Source organism: Micropterus salmoides, unplaced genomic scaffold (assembly GCF_014851395.1).
Source record: "Micropterus salmoides isolate LMB-PRFRI ecotype aquatic unplaced genomic scaffold, ASM1485139v1 Ms_hic_scaffold_5, whole genome shotgun sequence".
Classification (NCBI taxonomy): Eukaryota; Metazoa; Chordata; class Actinopteri; order Centrarchiformes; family Centrarchidae; genus Micropterus; species Micropterus salmoides.
This window is the reverse complement of record NW_024044237.1, coordinates 27,274,106-27,294,322: the sequence shown is the minus strand read 5'-3', so window position 1 is coordinate 27,294,322 and position 20,217 is coordinate 27,274,106. Positions and strand designations below refer to the sequence as shown.

The 20,217-nt window shown below is 39.1% G+C and overlaps 1 protein-coding gene across 3 annotated transcripts; it reads right to left on the bottom strand.

The window, feature by feature from the left end:
• Positions 1 to 89: 89 nt before the first annotated feature.
• Positions 90 to 13,209, bottom strand: maea (macrophage erythroblast attacher, E3 ubiquitin ligase). Of its 3 annotated transcripts, none has more exons than XM_038698767.1 (9): positions 13,069 to 13,209; positions 8,854 to 9,036; positions 6,479 to 6,682; positions 6,046 to 6,168; positions 5,250 to 5,326; positions 4,990 to 5,098; positions 3,518 to 3,651; positions 2,190 to 2,385; positions 90 to 2,012 (listed from the first exon to the last, which is right to left on the bottom strand). In XM_038698767.1, exons 1-9 carry the CDS (start codon positions 13,135 to 13,137, stop codon positions 1,917 to 1,919), a joined length of 1,191 nt encoding a protein of 396 aa, XP_038554695.1. In that variant the 5' UTR covers positions 13,138 to 13,209; the 3' UTR covers positions 90 to 1,916. The 3 variants fall into 3 exon arrangements, with proteins under 3 accessions (XP_038554695.1, XP_038554696.1, XP_038554697.1); XM_038698768.1 differs by lacking the exon at positions 13,069 to 13,209 and adding an exon at positions 12,908 to 13,031; XM_038698769.1 differs by lacking the exon at positions 13,069 to 13,209 and adding an exon at positions 11,999 to 12,021.
• Positions 13,210 to 20,217: the final 7,008 nt, after the last annotated feature.

The window sequence follows — 20,217 nt, the reverse complement described above, 5'->3', positions numbered from 1 at the left end:
TTAGCACATCTACCAGAGCTTATGGTAATGTTGATTTAAGAGCCCACAGAGAAAACATTGCAGACATTGCAAATAAAGAAACACCAAAATCAAAGTTCACTGAAATCTTTATGAGGCATATTGCTCATGAAACAATCCCTTTATCTATTCTACCAATACAAACACACAGGACAGTCTGTGTATTTACAGATACAGTTCCAAATCATTTATGGACACAAATGAGGCAACTTTTGGTTTGTCAGTAAACTACAAATGGAAGAAATGATTGACCCCAAGACTGATTGTTTAACATAAAACAGCATTTTTGATAGCTTAATTTAAGGGTTATTTGTGCAGTAGTTGAAGTGAACTTTCCAAATTTATGTATATCTTGTTGTGATCACATCCCGGGCCCATCCATCATTCACAGTAGGTTTTTAAAGTCATAGAGGACAACTCATGTTTTGCAAGAAAAGGCAGATCTGTGAAACCAAAAGCCTTGCCTTGGTTTTGATCCTGCTTCTTAATGTATTTTTCAAGTAAAGGCAGGCATGGAACTACATGTAACGTGGAAGCAGATGGTGTACTATGCTACCCTGTAGTGTGTTGATACTCCAAGCAGCTTTAACATATGCAGAGTTACAAGACTGAGAAAAATATCAGCACAGTCCTTCTCTTTATTATCGTGTTCAGTCTTGGAAAATTACTTTTGAAATCAAAACTATTTGGGCAATGTTACATTAACTAAAATCACACAGGGTTTCATCTCAAAACTTAATAAATAATAATTATAAACTTTTCTTTTAACTCAGGAAAAAGAGAAACTGGCTGAAGACAACTGAAAACGTCAAATCTCACACACAGTAAAAGGAAGACAATTTGTTTAATAATGGTAATAAAAAACATCAGAGATGGTTGTTGTTTCAATATTGCGCTAATTCCATTATGGTAGTAAACACACCATAATAAATGTTACCAAGTTTGTGAAACTAACAGCTTTCTCAGAAATGAGAAGTTATACTGAACAACCAGTTAACTTGAGGATACTGTGGGCTATATCAGGTTTACAGCACCCAAAAAAAGACTTGTTCAGTTCACACAGCAATCTTCGCAGAAGGTTCATCTTCATTGTCGTTACTTGTCCCCAAAACCGCTGAATCTTTACATGAGGATGATAAATTCCTATCTAATATTTACATTTGAAAAGGAACAGACTACAACCCAAACCAGGCACCGGTTTCACAGCCAAGGGGGGTTGAAATGCAAAAAAGTAGGCAATTTAAAAGGAGGTATTTAACATATACCCCCCCCAACAATCCACCAAAAACATGGCTAGAAGACTAAAGGATGTCAACAGCATGCATCACAGAATGAGATGCTACCACATGACCAGGAAGCCAGCCATGTTTGTTTTGAAAAAAAGGCCCAAATCACGTATTAATCTGGTTAATGGAGCAAGTTGTCACTGTCCTTCCACATTATTTAAGTAACAAAGGAACATCACTAGTGAAAGGAAAAAGTCAAAGTAACCTCAACAAGTTTTTATTTGTTGTAGTAAAATTAAATATCTACCTAACAGCTTCACCCCCTCAGTCTTTTACTGTAGTCTCTAATCTTGAGGGTATGTTAAAATAATGACAATGTTGATAGTCCATGTGCTTTAATGGATCAGATCAAACAACTTCTTGTTATCTAGCCACATCTAAAATAGAGTCTCAAAGGAGAGGAGTCCAGTTTCTGTGTGATAAAATGGGGGGGGGGGGGGGGGGGGCAAACTTGGGCTGATCGTGTACAGGGAGGGATGGGTTGGAAATGTTGGATGTGTCTGGGGGCACTGGATCACAGCTCCACAGGTGGCTCTCTGAGTAGGCCAGGTCACTGGTGATGAATGACGGCCATTTTCAATCATGTTGATACTCGACGTATTATCCAAGTGATCACATGATATAGACCTTCTCAGCTTGAGAGAAGTTGAAGACTTCTTTGGTTCTGGGACACACCACTTTGTCATCTTGGCGGATGGATAGAAGTGACTGGAAGAGATAATAAGCAGAGAATAAAACATTTGAAAAAAAAAACAAATAAGCATTACAGTTTTATATTACTTGCTATCCTTGCTTCCATATTGCATTTTAAAGTGCCTTAACAGAACCAGCTTTAGCTCACAGTCCCTGTACTCTTGGCTGGAGTCCATCTTGCTGTGTACTCACATTGTAGCCGTAGACATATCCATTAGGCAGCATCATTGGAGGGTTGTTTTCATTCATGACCTCACCAGAGATCTTACAGACTAGTCTGGAGTTGGCACAGTGGGCCATGGGCAGCGGTTGGGCCAACTTGTTGAGAGATTTACTGCACACTGGGCAGTCTGGGTTCTTAGAGGTACCATCCTCCTTGTAGCACTGACTGTAATGGGCATGAGGTTAAGGACCAAAATGTATGTCTCAATTACTCAATGTATGATGTAATTTGCAGGCCTAATACATTATATTAAATAACGTAGCAAGTTGGTAAGGAATTAAATATAAATGTGTCACTTACAATCAATGCTGTAGCGGTGAGAGTCGAGCTTTCAGTGCAACGTATACAAGCAAAGCAGGTGTAACCTTTCAGACCCACTGCAACGACAGCACCGCTTCGCTATGATTCCCATTATTTTCAATGGCTTGTGAGGGTGGTTTATTGCTGCGTCAAGCAACGTGCACCGCATGGCAAGCTTGCGCGCACGCCACGGTCAAAGCAGTTGAACTTTAGCACTGAGCAGCTTCCACACAGCGCACGTTGCTTCTTTTCTGAATGGGCCTTCATGGAAGACAGAACGTAGTCCTCTGAAGACCTTCAGTCACTGAACATTTAACGTTACATCATGTTATCTTCTCCTGTCTGTGTTGAGAAAATGTTGCCAGGTGTAAAACACTAACATAAGATCAGGAGCTTATAGACTTCCAGGACTATTGGCTACCAATTAAATTTATTCAGTTAACACTGCACTCAATTTCTTCTCATTTTCACTAAAACATATGTATGGATGAGAATTGGTGACAGTAACAGTTCAGTTTATTCCCCTCTTTTATAACAATTTCCCCAGGGGAATAAAAGTTAATATTCCTCTTATATTAATAATACTTACATATTATAGAATATAATTGTTAATGTTATTAAATATTAAAAATCAACTTAAGTCATTACTAGTGTTGTGAAATTAATTAATGCATAGTAATCATAATAATCATGAAACTGTGATTATTTCTCTGACAATAATCGTACCAACAAAATCTGTAATCGTTGCATCTCTACTTACAGCAGACATCAGTTTTATTTCTAGTTTCTGTAGACAGTAAGGAACAAAGAGAAGAAAGGAGGGGAACTAGTAATGTGATCAACAACCCATTTGATAGACTACCTGTTGCTGTATACATATACCACTGAGTAACAGGAACACTTCCTTCACTTTGCTTTACTCACAACGAAAATAAATCACAAGTAAATCAAAAGGGCAGAAGCAACTTATTACTGGAAATAAAGTATGGTAGGATACGGTGTCTTGATGGCAGACAGACCAGCCTGTAGGGTGATAGTGAAGACAGAGTTGTTTCCCAGCTGGTGCAGTCTGTAGTTGTCATATCGGAACTGCTGGATCAGCATCTTCCAGCGGGCTGGATCCAAAAGATCCTGGAACAGAAAGAACAAAAGACAGAAAGGGGTTTTACACTAACAGCCATTTCAAGACAGAATGCAGACACATGCGAGGTGCAGATTAGTGTTGACTCTTCTTCAACATGCTATTTTTATTCCTATACAAAGTATGTTTATTCCCTAATTTTATTTTATTCTTTTACTACACAGCATTCATTGGGGCAGTGTAAACTGCAACACAAACCAGCCCTATCACATAGTGTTGACGAACAGACAGTAGCCAAATAATCAATTAACTGTAGCCAGGATGTTCCAATCCCAGGAGCAAACTGTGACACTTGGCGTACTCTGCAGGTGTATGTTGCCTTTAAGAGGTTGTTTCATCATTACTCTGGATTCCTTGGGACTCTTTAATTAAACATGATTAGTACAGATGCCAGGGCTTTGTGTTGTTTGTTTCTTTTGAGCAAACTGTGATTAAGGGCTCTCTACTTCTCAAACACAGTAGAGTCTGTTGGCAAGAATGTTTTCACTACAAATGTTTAATGTAAATGCATTTTCTAAATTAACTTACAGTTAAATCCTTTTGATTCAGCTGCAACTTATGGTGGCAACTTTAAATCAGCATGATTCTATTAATATGTGCCGTTACATTTCTGTCATGTACAGGAAAGTTAGTGCACTTGATTGATTGATTGATAAGAATAATAAGAAAATTGATAACCCATCATCGTTTCAACATTGAGAAAAATAACTGTGATTATAATTAAGCTATAAATGTGCAGCTCTACAAACATGTTGGCAGATTTTCATTTCTGCTTCTGTCACACTGACAGGAGAAGCTGGCAAAAATGTCACGCTAGGTTTGTTTGCTCCATCTTCTTTGCTTATAGAAAAAGCTAAATGCTTTTAGAGATTACACGTTGTTGTGGTGCCACAGAACAACTCTGTCTCTCAGAGGATTTTTAAGTGGAAGTTTAAGTTAAAAATAACACTGCTACTGAAAGCAACTACCCAAGGACAAGGTAAAGTAGCACAAGAGGGAATAGAGCTTATTAAGAAGGCAACAGAGGCCCTCTAGTGGCCGGTCTTTCGCTATAGCACTTTCTCTGCTTGATCTCCCACACCTGAAATAATTTCAGCAGTGTGTTATTTAAAAGATATCTGTTGTGGTTTTATATTTCCACATATAAACACAAGCGCATTTAATGACATGATAAGATGTGTATCCAATGAGAAGAACATATAAGTACGGAGATCTACTTTCAACATGGTAGAAACCTAGATGAGTATACCATAATATTGCTTGGTTTTATGTGTGTAAGAAAATCCAACTTCATAGGTGTACATATTTACAAAGTGCTGGTGTTTTACCTTGTATGGAGAGATGTGTGTGTCTGATGGGAAGGCCAGCATGCCCATCACTTGCCGAACTTCATCCAACTGCCCACCTTCTGCTTGGCTGAAGTGCTTCCTTGCATGTCTGACATACACAGAGACACACATGAACCAGATCAGCGGACGATAAAATGTTTTAGTGGCTTCAATAATGGTTAAAATAAAGAAAACATTAATATAATGGATTTAAGGTAAAACTGTTAGTGTGTAATGCCCAAATATATATGCATGTGTACCTGACTGCATCCATGCGTTTGTTTTGCCTGATGAGCTCAATGAACTCCTGGATTCTCAGACTGAACTCAAGACAACTCTGCCAAAAAAACAAAAACAAGTTTAAGTTTAAACAATTGAAGTGCTGCCAAATCGTCAGTTTCTATTTTGCCCTTCATGACCCTTCAGAACAGGCAGAAAACTGGTTTCTTTAATACAACTCCTGCAGTGCTGGTAGATTCTCCAGCTGCCTGTCAATATTTTATCATCCAAATGGATTTCTGGAACAGGAAAAAAAAACAAACAAAAAAAAACACACATGGCCTACCACTATAGCTTTTCTTAAAAATATAAAAAATAAAAACTGTACCAGTATTCTGATCTTGGACTAACCATATTAATATTTGGTCATCTGTGCAGCTCAAGTTTGACTTGCCAAGTAACAGCTAACTGGGAAGATTATCACGTCTTTGCTTTACAAAATACTTTCTGGTTTAAAAGGATAATCTTAGGATTAACACTTTAACTTGCTGCCACTACCAGAAGGGCAAACACCCAGAAGAGTAATTAAATCTTAACAGATCTATTTCTGAGCACAAACAATGTTACAGAGCTGATTCTTGTTCAGGAAAAGCATAAATATGCAACTTACAGAACCAATAAGCATGTGTACATATTCTTCTGTTTGCTTAACATGCTTGACTTTAAGCTATTAAGTAATAATGTTTTTTGTTTGTTGTGGGCATGGCTATTAAGTACAGGGTTAACTTAAACCTCTTGGATTCACAAGGTACAATTTGCTTCTTGTAAATATACTACCTTCATCTTGCGGAGGCGGGACTTATTGTCATGGCACCAGGCTAGGCAAGTGGCCGTCTCCTGCCTCTCCAGAGACTCCTCTACCTCTTTAGCTGTGAGAAACATCTCAATGTTGACCAGATCCTGGCATTACAGGGGAGTGGATGTAATAGAAAAGAAGGGCATTAGAAAAATACAAACAGAAGTTAAGTATAATGGTGAACAAAAAGTTAAGATTCACAACTTGTAAAATGATGAATTAACTTATCAAAAAGTCCAATGTTTCAGGATGACACAGGTCTCAACAAGTTGTGTTTTTACAAACGGTCAGTGAGTCTCTTAGTTTTGTCCCAGCGTTCTCAAATGCATAATTGTTACTATATGAACTCAAAGATCTCCAAAGTCTTCTCAATGACCTTGAGACAAAATAGCTCATTCAGATGCTGACAATTACCTCTATACCGCTCTGTCTGGCCAGTTTAACAGCTGTGTTGTAGTAGCCGCAGCGCAGCAGATGCTCCACCATCATGCGGTCCATGCGTTTCTTCTTCCACAGGTTGACTGAGGCCGGCTGGTCGCTGCTGTGCTCCTTCAAGTGCTCGATGCGACGCTTACACAGCTTGGCACTCTCGTCTTCTGCTTGGATGGACTCGGCAGCCTACAGGACACACACAAACAAGAATAATCAACATATTTACAAAAATCTGAATGTGAAAAACAGAAATACAAGCTCAAATTGATGAGCATTCAATATCAACACCTCATTGTATCAATATGCTTGGCTTTGTTGGATTTCCAAAACGAAGGATCTCAGCTCGTTTTTGAACAGGAATACACACATACTTTTTATTTCAATTCAATTCAATTTTATTTATATAGCGCCAAATCACAACAACAGTTATCTCACAGCGCTTTTCATAAAAGAGCAGGTCTAGACCATACTCTGTGATGATATTTACAGAAGCCCAACAGTTCCCACCAAGAGCAAGCACTATAATATACTTTTTATAAACCCTCTTGCACTGAAACCAGACCACAACACTTGTCAAACCTTGGAACACTGTTGAGGACAGGCCAGACTGAACAGCTGCTTCCTGTTGTGTAGAAAAAACGGTTATGTGAGGGAGATAAGATGGGTGTCATAAACATAAAGGCAAGGGATCCCACACACTTAAAAATGTATTTCCATTGCAGCATGTACATTTACATTAGAAAGAAATTATAGTAGAAAATGTGAAGAATATTACAGTACATGATTGCATTCTTATGTGCACTGTTTAACACACACTGCCTTTTTAGATTTGATTTATTTCAAAATAAAATTGCTTTTCTAAACACTAAATCAATTTCCTATTTAATTCTTGACTTTTGGACTACTTTTCTTTACACCAGCTCGACCAGATTTTGCCAAACATATCTAGGGAAACAAAAGCAAGTTAGTGTGGTGTAGTATGACCTAGCCTTTAAAACAACGAATGAATCCAGGGTTTACATATATATCAAAGTACCTGCTGGACAACATGTTGGCACAGAGGACAAAAGAAGAAGAAGTATGTTTTGATCACTTGGTTTCTGTTGTTTTAGAAAGACTTGACAGAAGAACCAGCCAGGCAGCATTCCAACGTTCTCAAACACAACCCACCAAGGCCACAGTTATACTATTAAAGAAACCACAGCTACAATAAGGTGCTTTTCTCAACAGGGGCAAGTGATGTGGCTTTTAACAGTTGGCTCTAGCTGAATGGATATTGTATTTGTAGACGAGATACTGCTGATGGTGTAAGTGCCAGGGCCAATACCAGTGCTTGTATTTTCTAATGAGTAAGGAGTGGGTGATTGTAGGGTTGTCCTACATTTACAGTATTTTCTATATTGTCAAAGAAAAACAAGTCCTTTTTTCCCCTCAGACCTTCCCAGTAGGTTGCCATGCAAGATGGAGATGTCTTGAGCTTTATCAGAATAATAATAACTAATGAGGATAGATCTGAAATAGAAACACTATTTCTTTTTCCTTGTTATATCTTCATCCACCCAAGGCCAGATTTAAAAAACGATCTCAAAGATAGTTACAATTGAAAAAAAACTGGCCTTTAAGTGTAGTATCAACAGACAAACATTATAACAGACATGATGGTTGTGATAAACCTTAGTTGCACTTACAAGCTACGTTAAGCCAACATTCAAAGCCAACTTTGTAGCATCTGAATATCTCTCCAGTCATTAATTTCTACAAAAGCAGCCAGCCTACACAAAAATAGCAAGATATGACATTAGCAACACTTTTATTGAGAAATCAGGTTTCAAGAAACATAAAACAAGCAATAACATTACGGCACAAGAACTGCGATTAAGCCCAGCAGGTAAATTAGCTGTATTAGTCATAAGTGCATATCATCCAACCACAATTCTTAGCAGAATGCAGTGGTAATGAACCATTTCTCTTGTTTGTCCACCACAATTAAACTAAAAGAGAAATGTGAGGAAGAGATTGAAGTGTTTTAAGTTCTTTGCATTTCACTGTTCACTGTGAGCGAATTATCTAAAAATTCTGCTGATGACTTTCAACATGGAAATGGGATTTTCATAGTCTACTGCTTTGGTATGCAGACGGCCCTTGAAGTTTTATTTTTCCAATCCTACAAATCTTCCCATAGTGGCAAGTTCTTAGACAGTCTAGAAGGAAATAACCTCACCAGGGATTGTGTGTTTTAAAAAAATATCTTGGCTTTCGCTGTAAAATAAATCTAAATTTATACATAAAAACACTTCTTGAAAGTTGATAGAGAGGAAATTGCTGTGTGAATGTATGTGTACATCTGTATCCCTTACCTTCCTCTTCAGGGCGCTGAGTTTCTCCACCACGCCATCCAGCAGTGACACCACGGAGTCAACCACTGGGAAGCTGCTCAACGTCTTCTCCAGCTCTGCAACAACCATTGTCACGTGACTTGTCTCCCGGTCGATGTTCTTCTGAGCCGCCCTGAAACGTTTGTTCAGAGTCTCGTAGGGGACCTGCAACAACAACGGCAAGGGACATTTACCTCGGTGTATCAAGCATTCAGGTTTAGCAGCGGCACACAGCAAACAAGCTGCTCAGGAGAATTTTACAAAGCGTCATTAGCAAACAGCCCAACAAAAGCATATGATAGTTACCTCTAGCTGATTGAGGTCCTTACATTTTGCAAAAAGAAGCAGGCTGTTTAGATAGCTGAGCTGTAATGGAGCTTGTACAAAACAAACACAATTGTGTTCTTCCACATAAAGTGTTTGGGTTAATAACTAAGGAAAATAAGTAGTTTGCATTTATATCCTGTCTTGTAGTGACAAAAGAGACTGGAGCCCACACAAACAAACTAGGAATTAACAGTCTACCCAAATAAATACTACTAAAAGTTTCTTGACAAAATTAAATTCCCTTTTCAAAACAAAATATAAAAACTTTTACCCCTGCTGTTAATGTTTCTTCCAAAGATTTCACTGGCAGTTGAAATGAGATTAGCAGTGGGCTCTATGGTGCCCTGTGTCTTCCAGCAGCCTAATTTCATGGCATTTCTGCAGCCTGAGTAAATGAACTCCTCAGCGGAAACAAATCAAAGCAGGAAGCAAATGACCGGAGCCTACTTTTTCAGACTGAAACAATCTTGTCTTTCTTACTACTGCTACTCTACAAAATTTTGGATCATTGCTACATTTAATTGAACACAGTTTCATTATTAAAATCTTTCATTGTAATCGATCCTTGTCTCAATTTGAATCACCATGATTCACTTAATCTTTCCTAGTACCTTCTATGATTATATTATTAATTAACAAGGCTTCCGATTGACTAATTATTTCATTGTTTGCTTTGCAACTGACCAAAGTATACAGTATTTTATAAATGTGTCCCATGTTTTCCATGAACTGTGCTGAATTCAGTTTAAACAATGCCTGTTTAATATCCAATGTAAAAACTCTACAATCTATGTTGCTTATTGTTTTTGGGATAGTGATTGTTATATAACACATAACGTATGATGAAATAACATTTTAAAAAAGCAACAAAACATTAATGTAACATTCATAAACCACATCCTTATCATCACAGAGAAGTCTGGACACAGTGCTTCCCCTTTTACTACAATACAACATGGCTTCGTGAACCAGAACCAGATTCATATGAACATTGTGGTTCCTTCTCTGAGATACTGCATAAAAACATGAGGAGAGCTTTGATCCACTGAAAGGATTTTTTCCCCTTTTAAGTTGGAGCCAAGTTAATTTCACAGATCACTAACATTGGAGAGGGGAAAGAACAAGCTTGCCACAAAACATGTAGAAAAGAGAAAGCTGCAGCTCTGCTGGACTACTGTTATCATTATAATCCAGCTCTTTGCCAAAATAAAGCCCAGAATGAGACCCCATGAGTCAGATATTTAAATTGTACCACAGAGCAGTTTTGTATGCACTAGTAAATATTCATTAGTGTCCCGTTGACAGAAACAGGGGGCTTATTCTGCTCAGGAATGTGTATGGCCACTGTATGAGACAGGGAAAAGATGGAAAAGGCTTTGGCTTTACGTCAGTCTCTAGCAATTTCCCCCCCCGAGGGCTACATCAAGATCAGGGTTTGCACATTCACATTGGTCAGTGTTTGATTTTTAGTGACACACTTGGCTACAGATCAACAAATTAACTGGCGATCATTAAGTGAAGGCTTCAGTAGCCGGATACAGCAGATGGTGATGATTACAGCAAGTTACAGAGAAAGCCAAATCAATTCATAAAATACGTGTATAATTCCCAGTCTATGCAAACAAGGCTGAGACCTTAAGACCATAGAGATTAGTCAACTGGAAGAGATTTTGGTAAAGCTACTGAAGCTACGCATGCCATCATAAGACTATGGCAGGAAATGCTGATATTTGATAAAATATCTTGATTTGCCAGATATTTAATACACTGGATAAGCCTTCTTTTCTCTATTTTATCAATTATATATCACAATAGATAATTGCATTCCACTGTTTAGGCCTTTTGCCTTTACAAGAAGATAGTTCTAATTATTTTTTCAAAAACAGCTAAGTAACAAATTTGGCTCACAAAATAGTTTGCTTCAAATGCAATAAACCAGATGTTTCTCTGATGATTGTCCTGTGCATTATGAGGAAACAGAAACAGTCCCTTTTTCAATATGACTGGCTACTTATGTATGATATTACCCTTTTCCATACAACATTGATTTACTTGACAGCTGAAATGCAATTCTGTAATGACAGCTTATAATGGCTATTGCTAACACTGTGCAAGAAGGTGTCTTTCATGATTTGCTGGGAGGTGGCTCATCTACAAGCCCACTCCAAACAGTACACATGATCTATTATTGACAATAAGAATAAATAATCATGAAATGGCTTAGGTCATTTAAGCAAGTCCAAATGATAGTTTTTATGTACCTTGTTTACAGACACATCATCTTAAATGTGAAGCATTACAAAGTCATTTGACTGTAATAGGCATGTAATGTCTGCATCCAGGTTAACAGCCCAGCCATTTACATGCATAAGTGAGAAAATATATAAATATTAGGATAACCATTTTCCTGTTTGCTTGTGGTAAACTTTACACTGATCTGACTGAAAATGTTCAAGGACATAATATCCATATTTTCTTGGTAAATCTGATTTCTCAGTGTCTGTGTCAGACAACATTGTGACATTACAATTCTGCTCAATATAGCACCAAATGTAATGAATACTGCTCTACCCCCAGCTGTAGACTCCCATTTGATCCCAATTATAGCCATCATTCCAGTCTTAAAATGGTGCCCATCATCCTTACTGCAGCATCCAAGCAAAGACAGACATATCCCCAAACCACAGCCATGCTTTCACAGCACAGACACGTCTCAACACTAAACGCCACGTTATATTCATCATGACAACATCATGGCATTAGTTACCCCACAAAAAGCTGCCAATACAATGCTACTCACAAACGTGCTTTATATGACGACGCGTTCTCGCTGTCCGGCACGGCTGAACAGAGGAGGCAGCCCGGACTTGTTTCAGCTCGTCTTTTAGCAGTCGTGTCGCAGTAACGTTATGTGGAATGGAGGAACGGCGCGTGTGTGCGGCAGCAGGCTGTGATTTCTCTCGCTGGCCATTTTGAAGTGCAGAGAGGCAGCAGCAGCAGCAATCTGATGACACTGCGCTAACTCGCAGGACTGTGTTACTCTGTCTGACAACGTAGCGTTACCGGCTCTCCCCTAGTGAATTCAACCGATCCATCCTTCCAGCTAGAATTTGCATGCTCGACGTTACGTATCTGGTAGGCTATTCATCTTTTGCGACACAAAAAAGATGGCTAATACAGTTCTTTACCACAGCAAACTGGCTAGCAGGCCTGCCAGCCATTTCTTTGACGACGTGCTTGGCTGTTGAAGGGATGAGCAACCACGTTTTATTTTTTTTATACATATCCTGTCAGTGGTGATGTTTTTTTATTTTTTTTATAACGTTTAACACCCTTTACCTTAATGATGTTTCCAAACTGTTAAGTGCCCTGACTAGTTTAGCCGTTAGACGTCCACACACATTAATGAATGTGATGCACCATAGCTAACGTTAGCAAACGTTAAATGAATGCAACGTTAGCCAACCCAGGCGTGTAGCGTTACCTGACAACTCATAACCAACGTTAATGTCAAAGAACCACTTTGACACAAAACAACAGGCTTAAACTTAAGCTAACAGCTCCGAGGCCCTCAACACACTTGTCGTTAATTATATGAACCCATTAAGGCGACAGACAACTAACTTTCCACCAGCTATAGTTATTCATCGACCTACTTCATCTTTGCTTTTGCTCTTCAAAGGTTAGTTAGTGGATATTGCTAACTTACCTGGCTAAGCTAACGTTAGTCCAGCTAACGTTAGCCTCCCTGTCAAGTTCGCAAAGGAACTGACAATCCCCATTTTCCAAATAGCATCAAACGCTTCGTGGATTTTGGACACACCAGCATCGTTAGGCTATTAATGTGTGCCAGTTTCAGCTTTTGTTTACCTTCAGGGTGGGATATTCTTGGACTTTGAGAGCCATGGACAGTTGAGATGCTGTCTCTTGCACCGCCATCTTGGTTTTGTGGTTTTCTTGTGGTTGTTTGTGTTTTTTTCCTATCAACTCAGAATGGCCTTGGTGCTCGCTACCGCCATCTGGTGAGACGGTGTCAGCACTGACTCTGGGTGTGTGGTGCTTGGACATTTTTCAGATGCTTTTTTTTTAAACTGAAGTGGCTTTAAACTGAAATAATTGGTTGATTCAACGTGAAATACAGCATGATATTTACATACAGCCAATGTCGGGCTGTTGCAGACAAAACAATATCACCACAATATGCATTTAGTATCTTTTTTTGGAGCTCTCATTGAGCAGATATCAGAGTAGTTTGCCCTATTGTTCAAGTAAAAATTTTTCAAAGGACAATTTTACCTGCAAATTCATTTAAATCCATAAACACTGTGGTCCAGAGTGAGAGAAATCTGCTGTTAAATGTTTCTGTAATTAAATCCAAGACTGCAGTAAATAATGACCAAATGAATCGTCAGCATCATTGATCATGTGTTCTTGTATTCCTTAGAGCTGCTGTATTTGAGCATTCACCTCAAGCAGAGGTGAGTTTGAGCCGTATCAGTCGTTCATTACCTTTACATACAACTTCATTTTAACACTGGATACCTTTTCTCTAATAAAGCACACCTGTTAGATCAGGTTTGAAGATGACTGAGATTTCAGCTGCCAGTACCAGACAAAATGAATGACAGGGAAAGGTTGAGCAACAGAAAATTAATCAACAACAATTTTAATAACTAATAGTAACAATAATAACTGTTTTAAGTCATTGATAAATAAAGCATAAATAAAGATAAAATAAGCAACTGAAGATGACACCTTGGGCTCTAAATAAAAAAAATCTAAATAAATAATTATTTTCTGACATTATATAATACAAGTTTTACATAGCGATGAATTTTTTTATTAAATATCAATTGATAATTAAAATAACAGTTAGTTGCAGTCCTAGTGTAGTCCACATGTCCAATTATTCACATCCAAACATTCTCATAATACAAATTAGATTAGAATCAGAGATTAAAGTCTATAAATAAATATCATGTGTATTGGCATTTGCAAGGCAAGAGCTGTTAAAGTAGGAATATATGAGGAAAGAGCCAAGCTCATTTTCAGTCATTTTTCAATTTACACATGAAAAGCAATAACAGCTATTAGATATTTTCAACGATGTCAGGAATCTGAACATATGAGAGAAAAGGCCTGACATTAAATGGAATAAGGAAAAAAATATTTCTTTTAAGGAATCTTTAATTATGTTGGTACATTTGGGAACCCAGTTTGGGCTATAGTTCCAGACAGCCACCTGAAACCTCTCTGTAAACGTGTATAAAACCTATAGGACAGGATTTCCCCCCCTAACCTATAGGACAGAATATTTTATTCCACTAATGATGAAATTAAATTATTTGAAAAAGAAAGACCAATTTAGGCCATATATTGTATTGTTTTTGGATATTTAAAATACAGGTTACAGTCCATCAGTGCAACCAGTGAACCCCCCGGCACTCGTTCCATACCATGGCCACATTTCTTTTCCTGTGTGAGTGAGAGCACCCTCCCCCCAGCCGTGGTGAACATATTGCCATTGGCTGCTGTCCAGTGCCAGGCTGTGCTGATTGGCTGGCACAACCTCTAATCACTTACAATTGGCCCATTATCTGCTGCATGCCCCACCCCCACCCAGCTTTGGAACAAAGTGTAACAGTGGACACACAGAGAGGAAGGTGATGCAAGGTTTGTGATGTATTTTTGGCCCCACATCAAGTGCTTCCTGTGTGTCACTTACTTGCACTTGTGTGCAGTATGTGTGAATGTGTGTCAGTGTCTATTTGTGTTAAAATATGTGACTTTATATGATAGCAGTGGCTGCGCTCACAGCTTGGCTCTGCACTGTGTTTAGGTTTTGAAGCGATAACTCTCTGCCAAGTCAAACAAGGGGGAAATGACATGGTGCATTTGTGTAGTACAAGTACAGTATAAAGGCGTGCTTGTGTTTGAGTGTATGAATATATTTTATTGATATATTAGGTTTGTGTGTGTCCAATCTGTTTGAGAGGAGGATTATTATTTGATGAGTAATTTGGTATTTCTGCCTCTTTAATGATGGCGTGGTTGTTAAATATAATATATATAATCTTTAATTATTAAGGACTGACACCAAAACTTGGAGGCTAAATATTACACAAATTTCATCTTATGTAAAACCTTTCTCTGATGTAGAAATACCATATCTTATCACACATATTCGACCTTGAGTTTCCTGTTTTATATTATATCGATATGCAGGACTTGAATTGTACATCCTCTGGACCCAATGTGGGCTTTGTTATCAGTTCAAGATGTTAAAAATTAAGAGCCAAATAAAATTATGATTTAATTTTAATAAAATAAATATATAAAATAATTTTAATCATGTACTATAAAGTGAGTGCCATTTAAAAATGAACACATTTTGAGAGTAATTGACTCTTGTTTCTTTTGACAAGTGGCTTTAAAAGACAGATGTTTCAGGTGTGTAAAATAAGATAAAATATAGAATAGAATATCCCTTAGTCCCCATAAGGGAAATCCAAGTTGGTACAGAAACAAAGAGGAATGTAACGTAGTAGAATCAGAAATGCAGTGATTCATTCTTAAATAAGCTTATGGAACTTTTTGAGTCAACATTTAAGCTGAAACAATCAGTCAATTAATCCATTAGTTGATAGACAAAAAATTATTGCATGACAATGGAGAGAAGACAGGAAATGAAAGTAGAGTAAAGGCTTATGCAGTCTACACAACTTCCAGCGTCGGCCGATGACCGTGCCGTTCACACTCAGTGGCGCCATATAGGGGGGAAAAGTTAGGACAATTCCAAGGGCCCTTGACTGTAAGTAGGGGCCCCAGAAAATAAGTAAAACTAATATACAATAATAGTTACCCGTTTTCATCTCAGGCGTCATATATACACGCTTTGGAAAAAACGTGGCTATTGTATGCAAAATGGCGATTTTGCGTGTGTATGATACACTGCAGTTTGCTATAGCGTGGCAACACAAAGGAGGCTAACCCTACAGCTGTGCACGGCCGATGTGCACAGCTGTAGGGTCGACATATTTACTGACTTAGGTTTAGTCACTATCTTCTATGACGGTTAAGGTTAGGGTAAGTTGCCTTGGGGGATGTTTGTGCCTCAAACACAAACATCTCTAGCTAACTAGCCCCAGGGGCATCATATACAGACGCGCCTGGATGCGTCTCATACACACGAACCTGGGGGCGTCTACTACACATGCAAAATTGACGTTTTGCGTGAAATAAATACGCTTGTCAAGTGTTTATATATAATGCCTGGCATGAGAACAGGCTGGATGACAGCAGCTGCAGAGGCGGTATGGGGCCCAATTAGATTTCTTTGTCATGGGGCCCAAAACCTCTGGCGGTGCCTCTGTTTACACTACACAACTTGCCGTCTTGTGACGGGAGTCTTGAAGTCGCTGTGGCCACACACTACACGACAGCGGCTGAGTCATCCGATGCTGGTCTCCAAACGTTTTGAAAACACACGTGAAATGTGAAACAGGAAATGACATGAACCTACAGACAAAACAGCTGTTGTTTATTATAAAGATACCAATTATAAAGACAAAGAATATGGGTGAAAGGATGGATTAACACACGCAGGTAGCAGGGATTGTCTGAGCTACAGAGTAAGAAGTGTTTTGCAGTGAAAAAGTAGCTACCTGCTCTCATTGGCTGGATGTGGATGTTGAGTCGGCCGACTCCTCCAGATGTTTGGCATGTTAGATATCTGGCAGACGTCGGCGATGTGTCAGAAATGTGTCGGGAAGCCGTTGTGACGTGTCTCGAGTAGTTCACACATAACGACTGGCGACCGCCAATCAACCGCTGATTTACTCCCGATCACAGTCTGACGGTCGCCGAGCTCGCCGAACGGCAAATCGGGCTAAAAATCGTGTAGTGTGAAGTAGGCTTAAGGGGGAATGACACACTACAAACATCTCTGGTCAGATCCAAAACCACAGATGTTGCGGTTCAGCCCTCAGCCCCTCTCGAAACTATTTTGATAATCAATTCATCATTTGTACATTTTTCAAGCAAAATTGCAAAACATTACCTTGTTTCAGCTTCTCAAATGTGAGGATTAGGTCCTTTTTTGGTCTTATGTGATGGACCCATGATTAATCAAGGAAATTATCATCAGATTATTCGCCAAAACAAAAATAATTGCCAGCTGCAGCCCAAAGATAATCAATTGAGTTGATCAAAAGTTCTTATTATGTTAAAGAAAGACACAGGGACTATGGCTGATATTAGATGTTGAGGTGTTTTTAAAAAGGGATTTTTTTTCCTTCTTTCCTCTGTTGAGGTAGGTGACAGCTTCCTAACGATCGGACGGTATCTCTAACCTTAAGATCCTGTACAGTTTCAGTTACATTTTATTGAGGAATCTACATCGACCTTTCTGATTCCGCTTTCTTTTACTTGTCACCCTTCCCCTTCTCTTATTTTTACTGCTTTCCTTTTCCTACCCACGTATCACCTCACTTCTTGTCTATTCTTCCTCCTTACCTTCACTCTTCTTTTCTGACAACCTGATCCTCCATTCATCTCTTGTGTTTCTGTCATGCTGGTCCTACCTATTTCACCGCCTTTCACTCTGCTCTAATTCTCTTCTACACGTAGGTTAGATTCTTCATGCCTGTGGTATCCGTCTCTTCCTATACTAGATTTGATTGCTAGCTCCTCCAGTATCTGATCTCTCCTCTGTAGTGGCATCCACATTGTCCTGCAGCTCACTGTCAGTAGCCATAAATCCAAATTACTTGTCTGTGCGTGTGTTTGTGTGTCTGCCTGCATCTGCACGTTTACCGCTAGTACCATGGCCACTATGTGTCTCTTTGAATCTATATTTGGAGCTATAGTGTAAGTGTGCATCTGTGTGTGTGTGTGTGTGTGTGTGTGTGTGTGTATCTGCGTTTGAACCTGTGCCACAGTAAATCAGTGCATTTGTTTTTGCATGCAACTGCTTGTGTGAGTGTAAATTTATTTCTCTGTGCAGAAGCTTGTATTGTTGTACACGTGCAGGCATGTATCTTTGTAATTATGTGTGTGTTAGCAATAGCTCTAGGTCTAGCTTGGCTGTCAGTCTTGATAAGGACAGCGGTTGGGAGGCGTCAGTCAGGGCTGCTGCTCGCCTGGCCTCCGCTTGGTGAATCTGCTGAGAGGGAGCTGAACCATTAGACACGCTGCAGTGACTACAGAGAGAGAGAGAGAGAGAGAGAGAATGGGTGGGAAGTAAGTGGGTGAGGTGTGGGGGGTGGAGGAGATGTATGGTGAGCAAGGCAGAGATGGAAAAAGAGAATGAAAGAGATGCGGGAATCAGGAGTTGGGGGTGATGGAATGCGAATGAGATCGAGGGAGAAATTGCTAGGGATGAAAGACAAAGCAAGATGGACAGATGGAATAGCAGGAGGTAAAGAGATAGGGAGGAGAGAAGGAGGGGAAAGGAAGAGGGGAAAACGGTCTGTGCAGAGTAATAAGGAGAGGAAAGGGTGTTACTGTTAATGTCCGTGTGAATATCTGTTTGATTTGCACACATGAAAGACTGCATTTAAATAAACAAAATGTAAGGCGGTGAAATCTTTCGATCTCTCCTCTGTCACCTCTCCCCTCCTCTCACTTCTCTCTTTTCTATTCCTCCCTTTCTCTCATGAGCAGCATTCATTATTCTGATGATCATTACTTGTTCCTTTATTCTGTTCCTTCTCCCATCTTCCTTTCTATCATTTTTTCCCTCTGTAGCGAGAGGAGCCCAGATATTGTCTTCTCCTCTCTCCATCCTTATTTAGAGGCAGCAAATATGTTTCATGTTTCCTCAATCTCCTTGGGAACATTTGTCTCTTGCAAAGTGGTTGGAGATAAGTTGCTGTCAGCCTTGTAAACACAATAAATGTGTCTGTACCTTCTCACATTCATTAGTCCAGGTTTTTATTTTAAATTTGATAGAAGATCTGAAGCTGGACCTGCACTTAACCCATTCCTTATACATGAAACTGAATTGTTAGGGGTAATGCTTTAAGACACGGACCTCATTGCAATACCATTCATGTGTGGTGTGATGACAAGCAAAGAGATATTTGTCAATTAAGAAATGATTCACTTTAGCCATTGAATTAGCATAATTTGTCGAGTTTAATATGCCATGGTTATTATGGTTAGGCACCTCAAGGTGCCTCGGAGCAAAATTCAACTCTTAATCCTTTTCCAAAGCTCTTAAATCACATTGCAAACCCTGTGATTTGAAAAATGATCAATGCTTCACTTTATCTGCTTTTTTTGCCTCAAATATAATCAGATACAGTTTGTTTTGTTGTTGGGCTGTTTTATAGTGTTGATGTGTAAAAAAAGGAACAAGCAAGCCACCATGTTTTTCAAGTCTGAAACCCAGTGACAGCTTCAGGTCTATTCAGAGTGGCTGCCACTGTTGGCAGCAATTCAAAAGGTGACTTTAAGTCAACTTTTGCATGACAAACATTAGGGGTTTTACCACTTCCCCACTCCACTGCTGCCACAGACATATATGAAACTTCCCCTCTGTGCCACTGTTCATTGCTGCTATGTGAATTGGGCATTAAAGTGTGCATCTAGAGATGGTGTCATGGGTCAGACTAGCAGGAAACTTCATACACATCTGAGTTTGGTATATATGTTCTTGCACACAAAATGGTGGGTTTGTGACCAAAAAGAGGCATTTGGTTTTGAGCGTGTTAATGCTGTTTAACTGAACTGAAACCTTTTCACACAGCCACTGTAGTCTCCAAATATGCTGTCACCTGAAAAATGTTGTGGTTGTTTTGACCAATCTTCACAGTTATATTAGTTTTAGTGTTTGCTTCTTGTTTTGAGTGATGACCGAGTCACATTCTTCTCCCCCATCTAGTGTGGACGTCATTAAATACAAATACACCTACAGTCACAGTGACTAGTGGTGTTGATGGTATTTGCCTGCAGCACTCTAGCAGACAGCAGTCACAAAACATGCCAAATGCAATTTTGCTTTGAACCTTACTGATT

Coding starts and splice junctions, on each gene's coding strand:
- maea (XM_038698767.1), bottom strand. CDS start 13,137: ATGGCGGTGCAAGAGACAGCATCTCAACTGTCCATGGCTCTCAAAGTC. Junction 9,037..13,068: donor AAGAATATCCCACCCTGAAG/GTAAACAAAAGC, acceptor TTGTTGTTGCAG/GTCCCCTACGAGACTCTGAA. Junction 3,652..4,989: donor CACACATCTCTCCATACAAG/GTAAAACACCAG, acceptor TTTCTGTTCCAG/GATCTTTTGGATCCAGCCCG.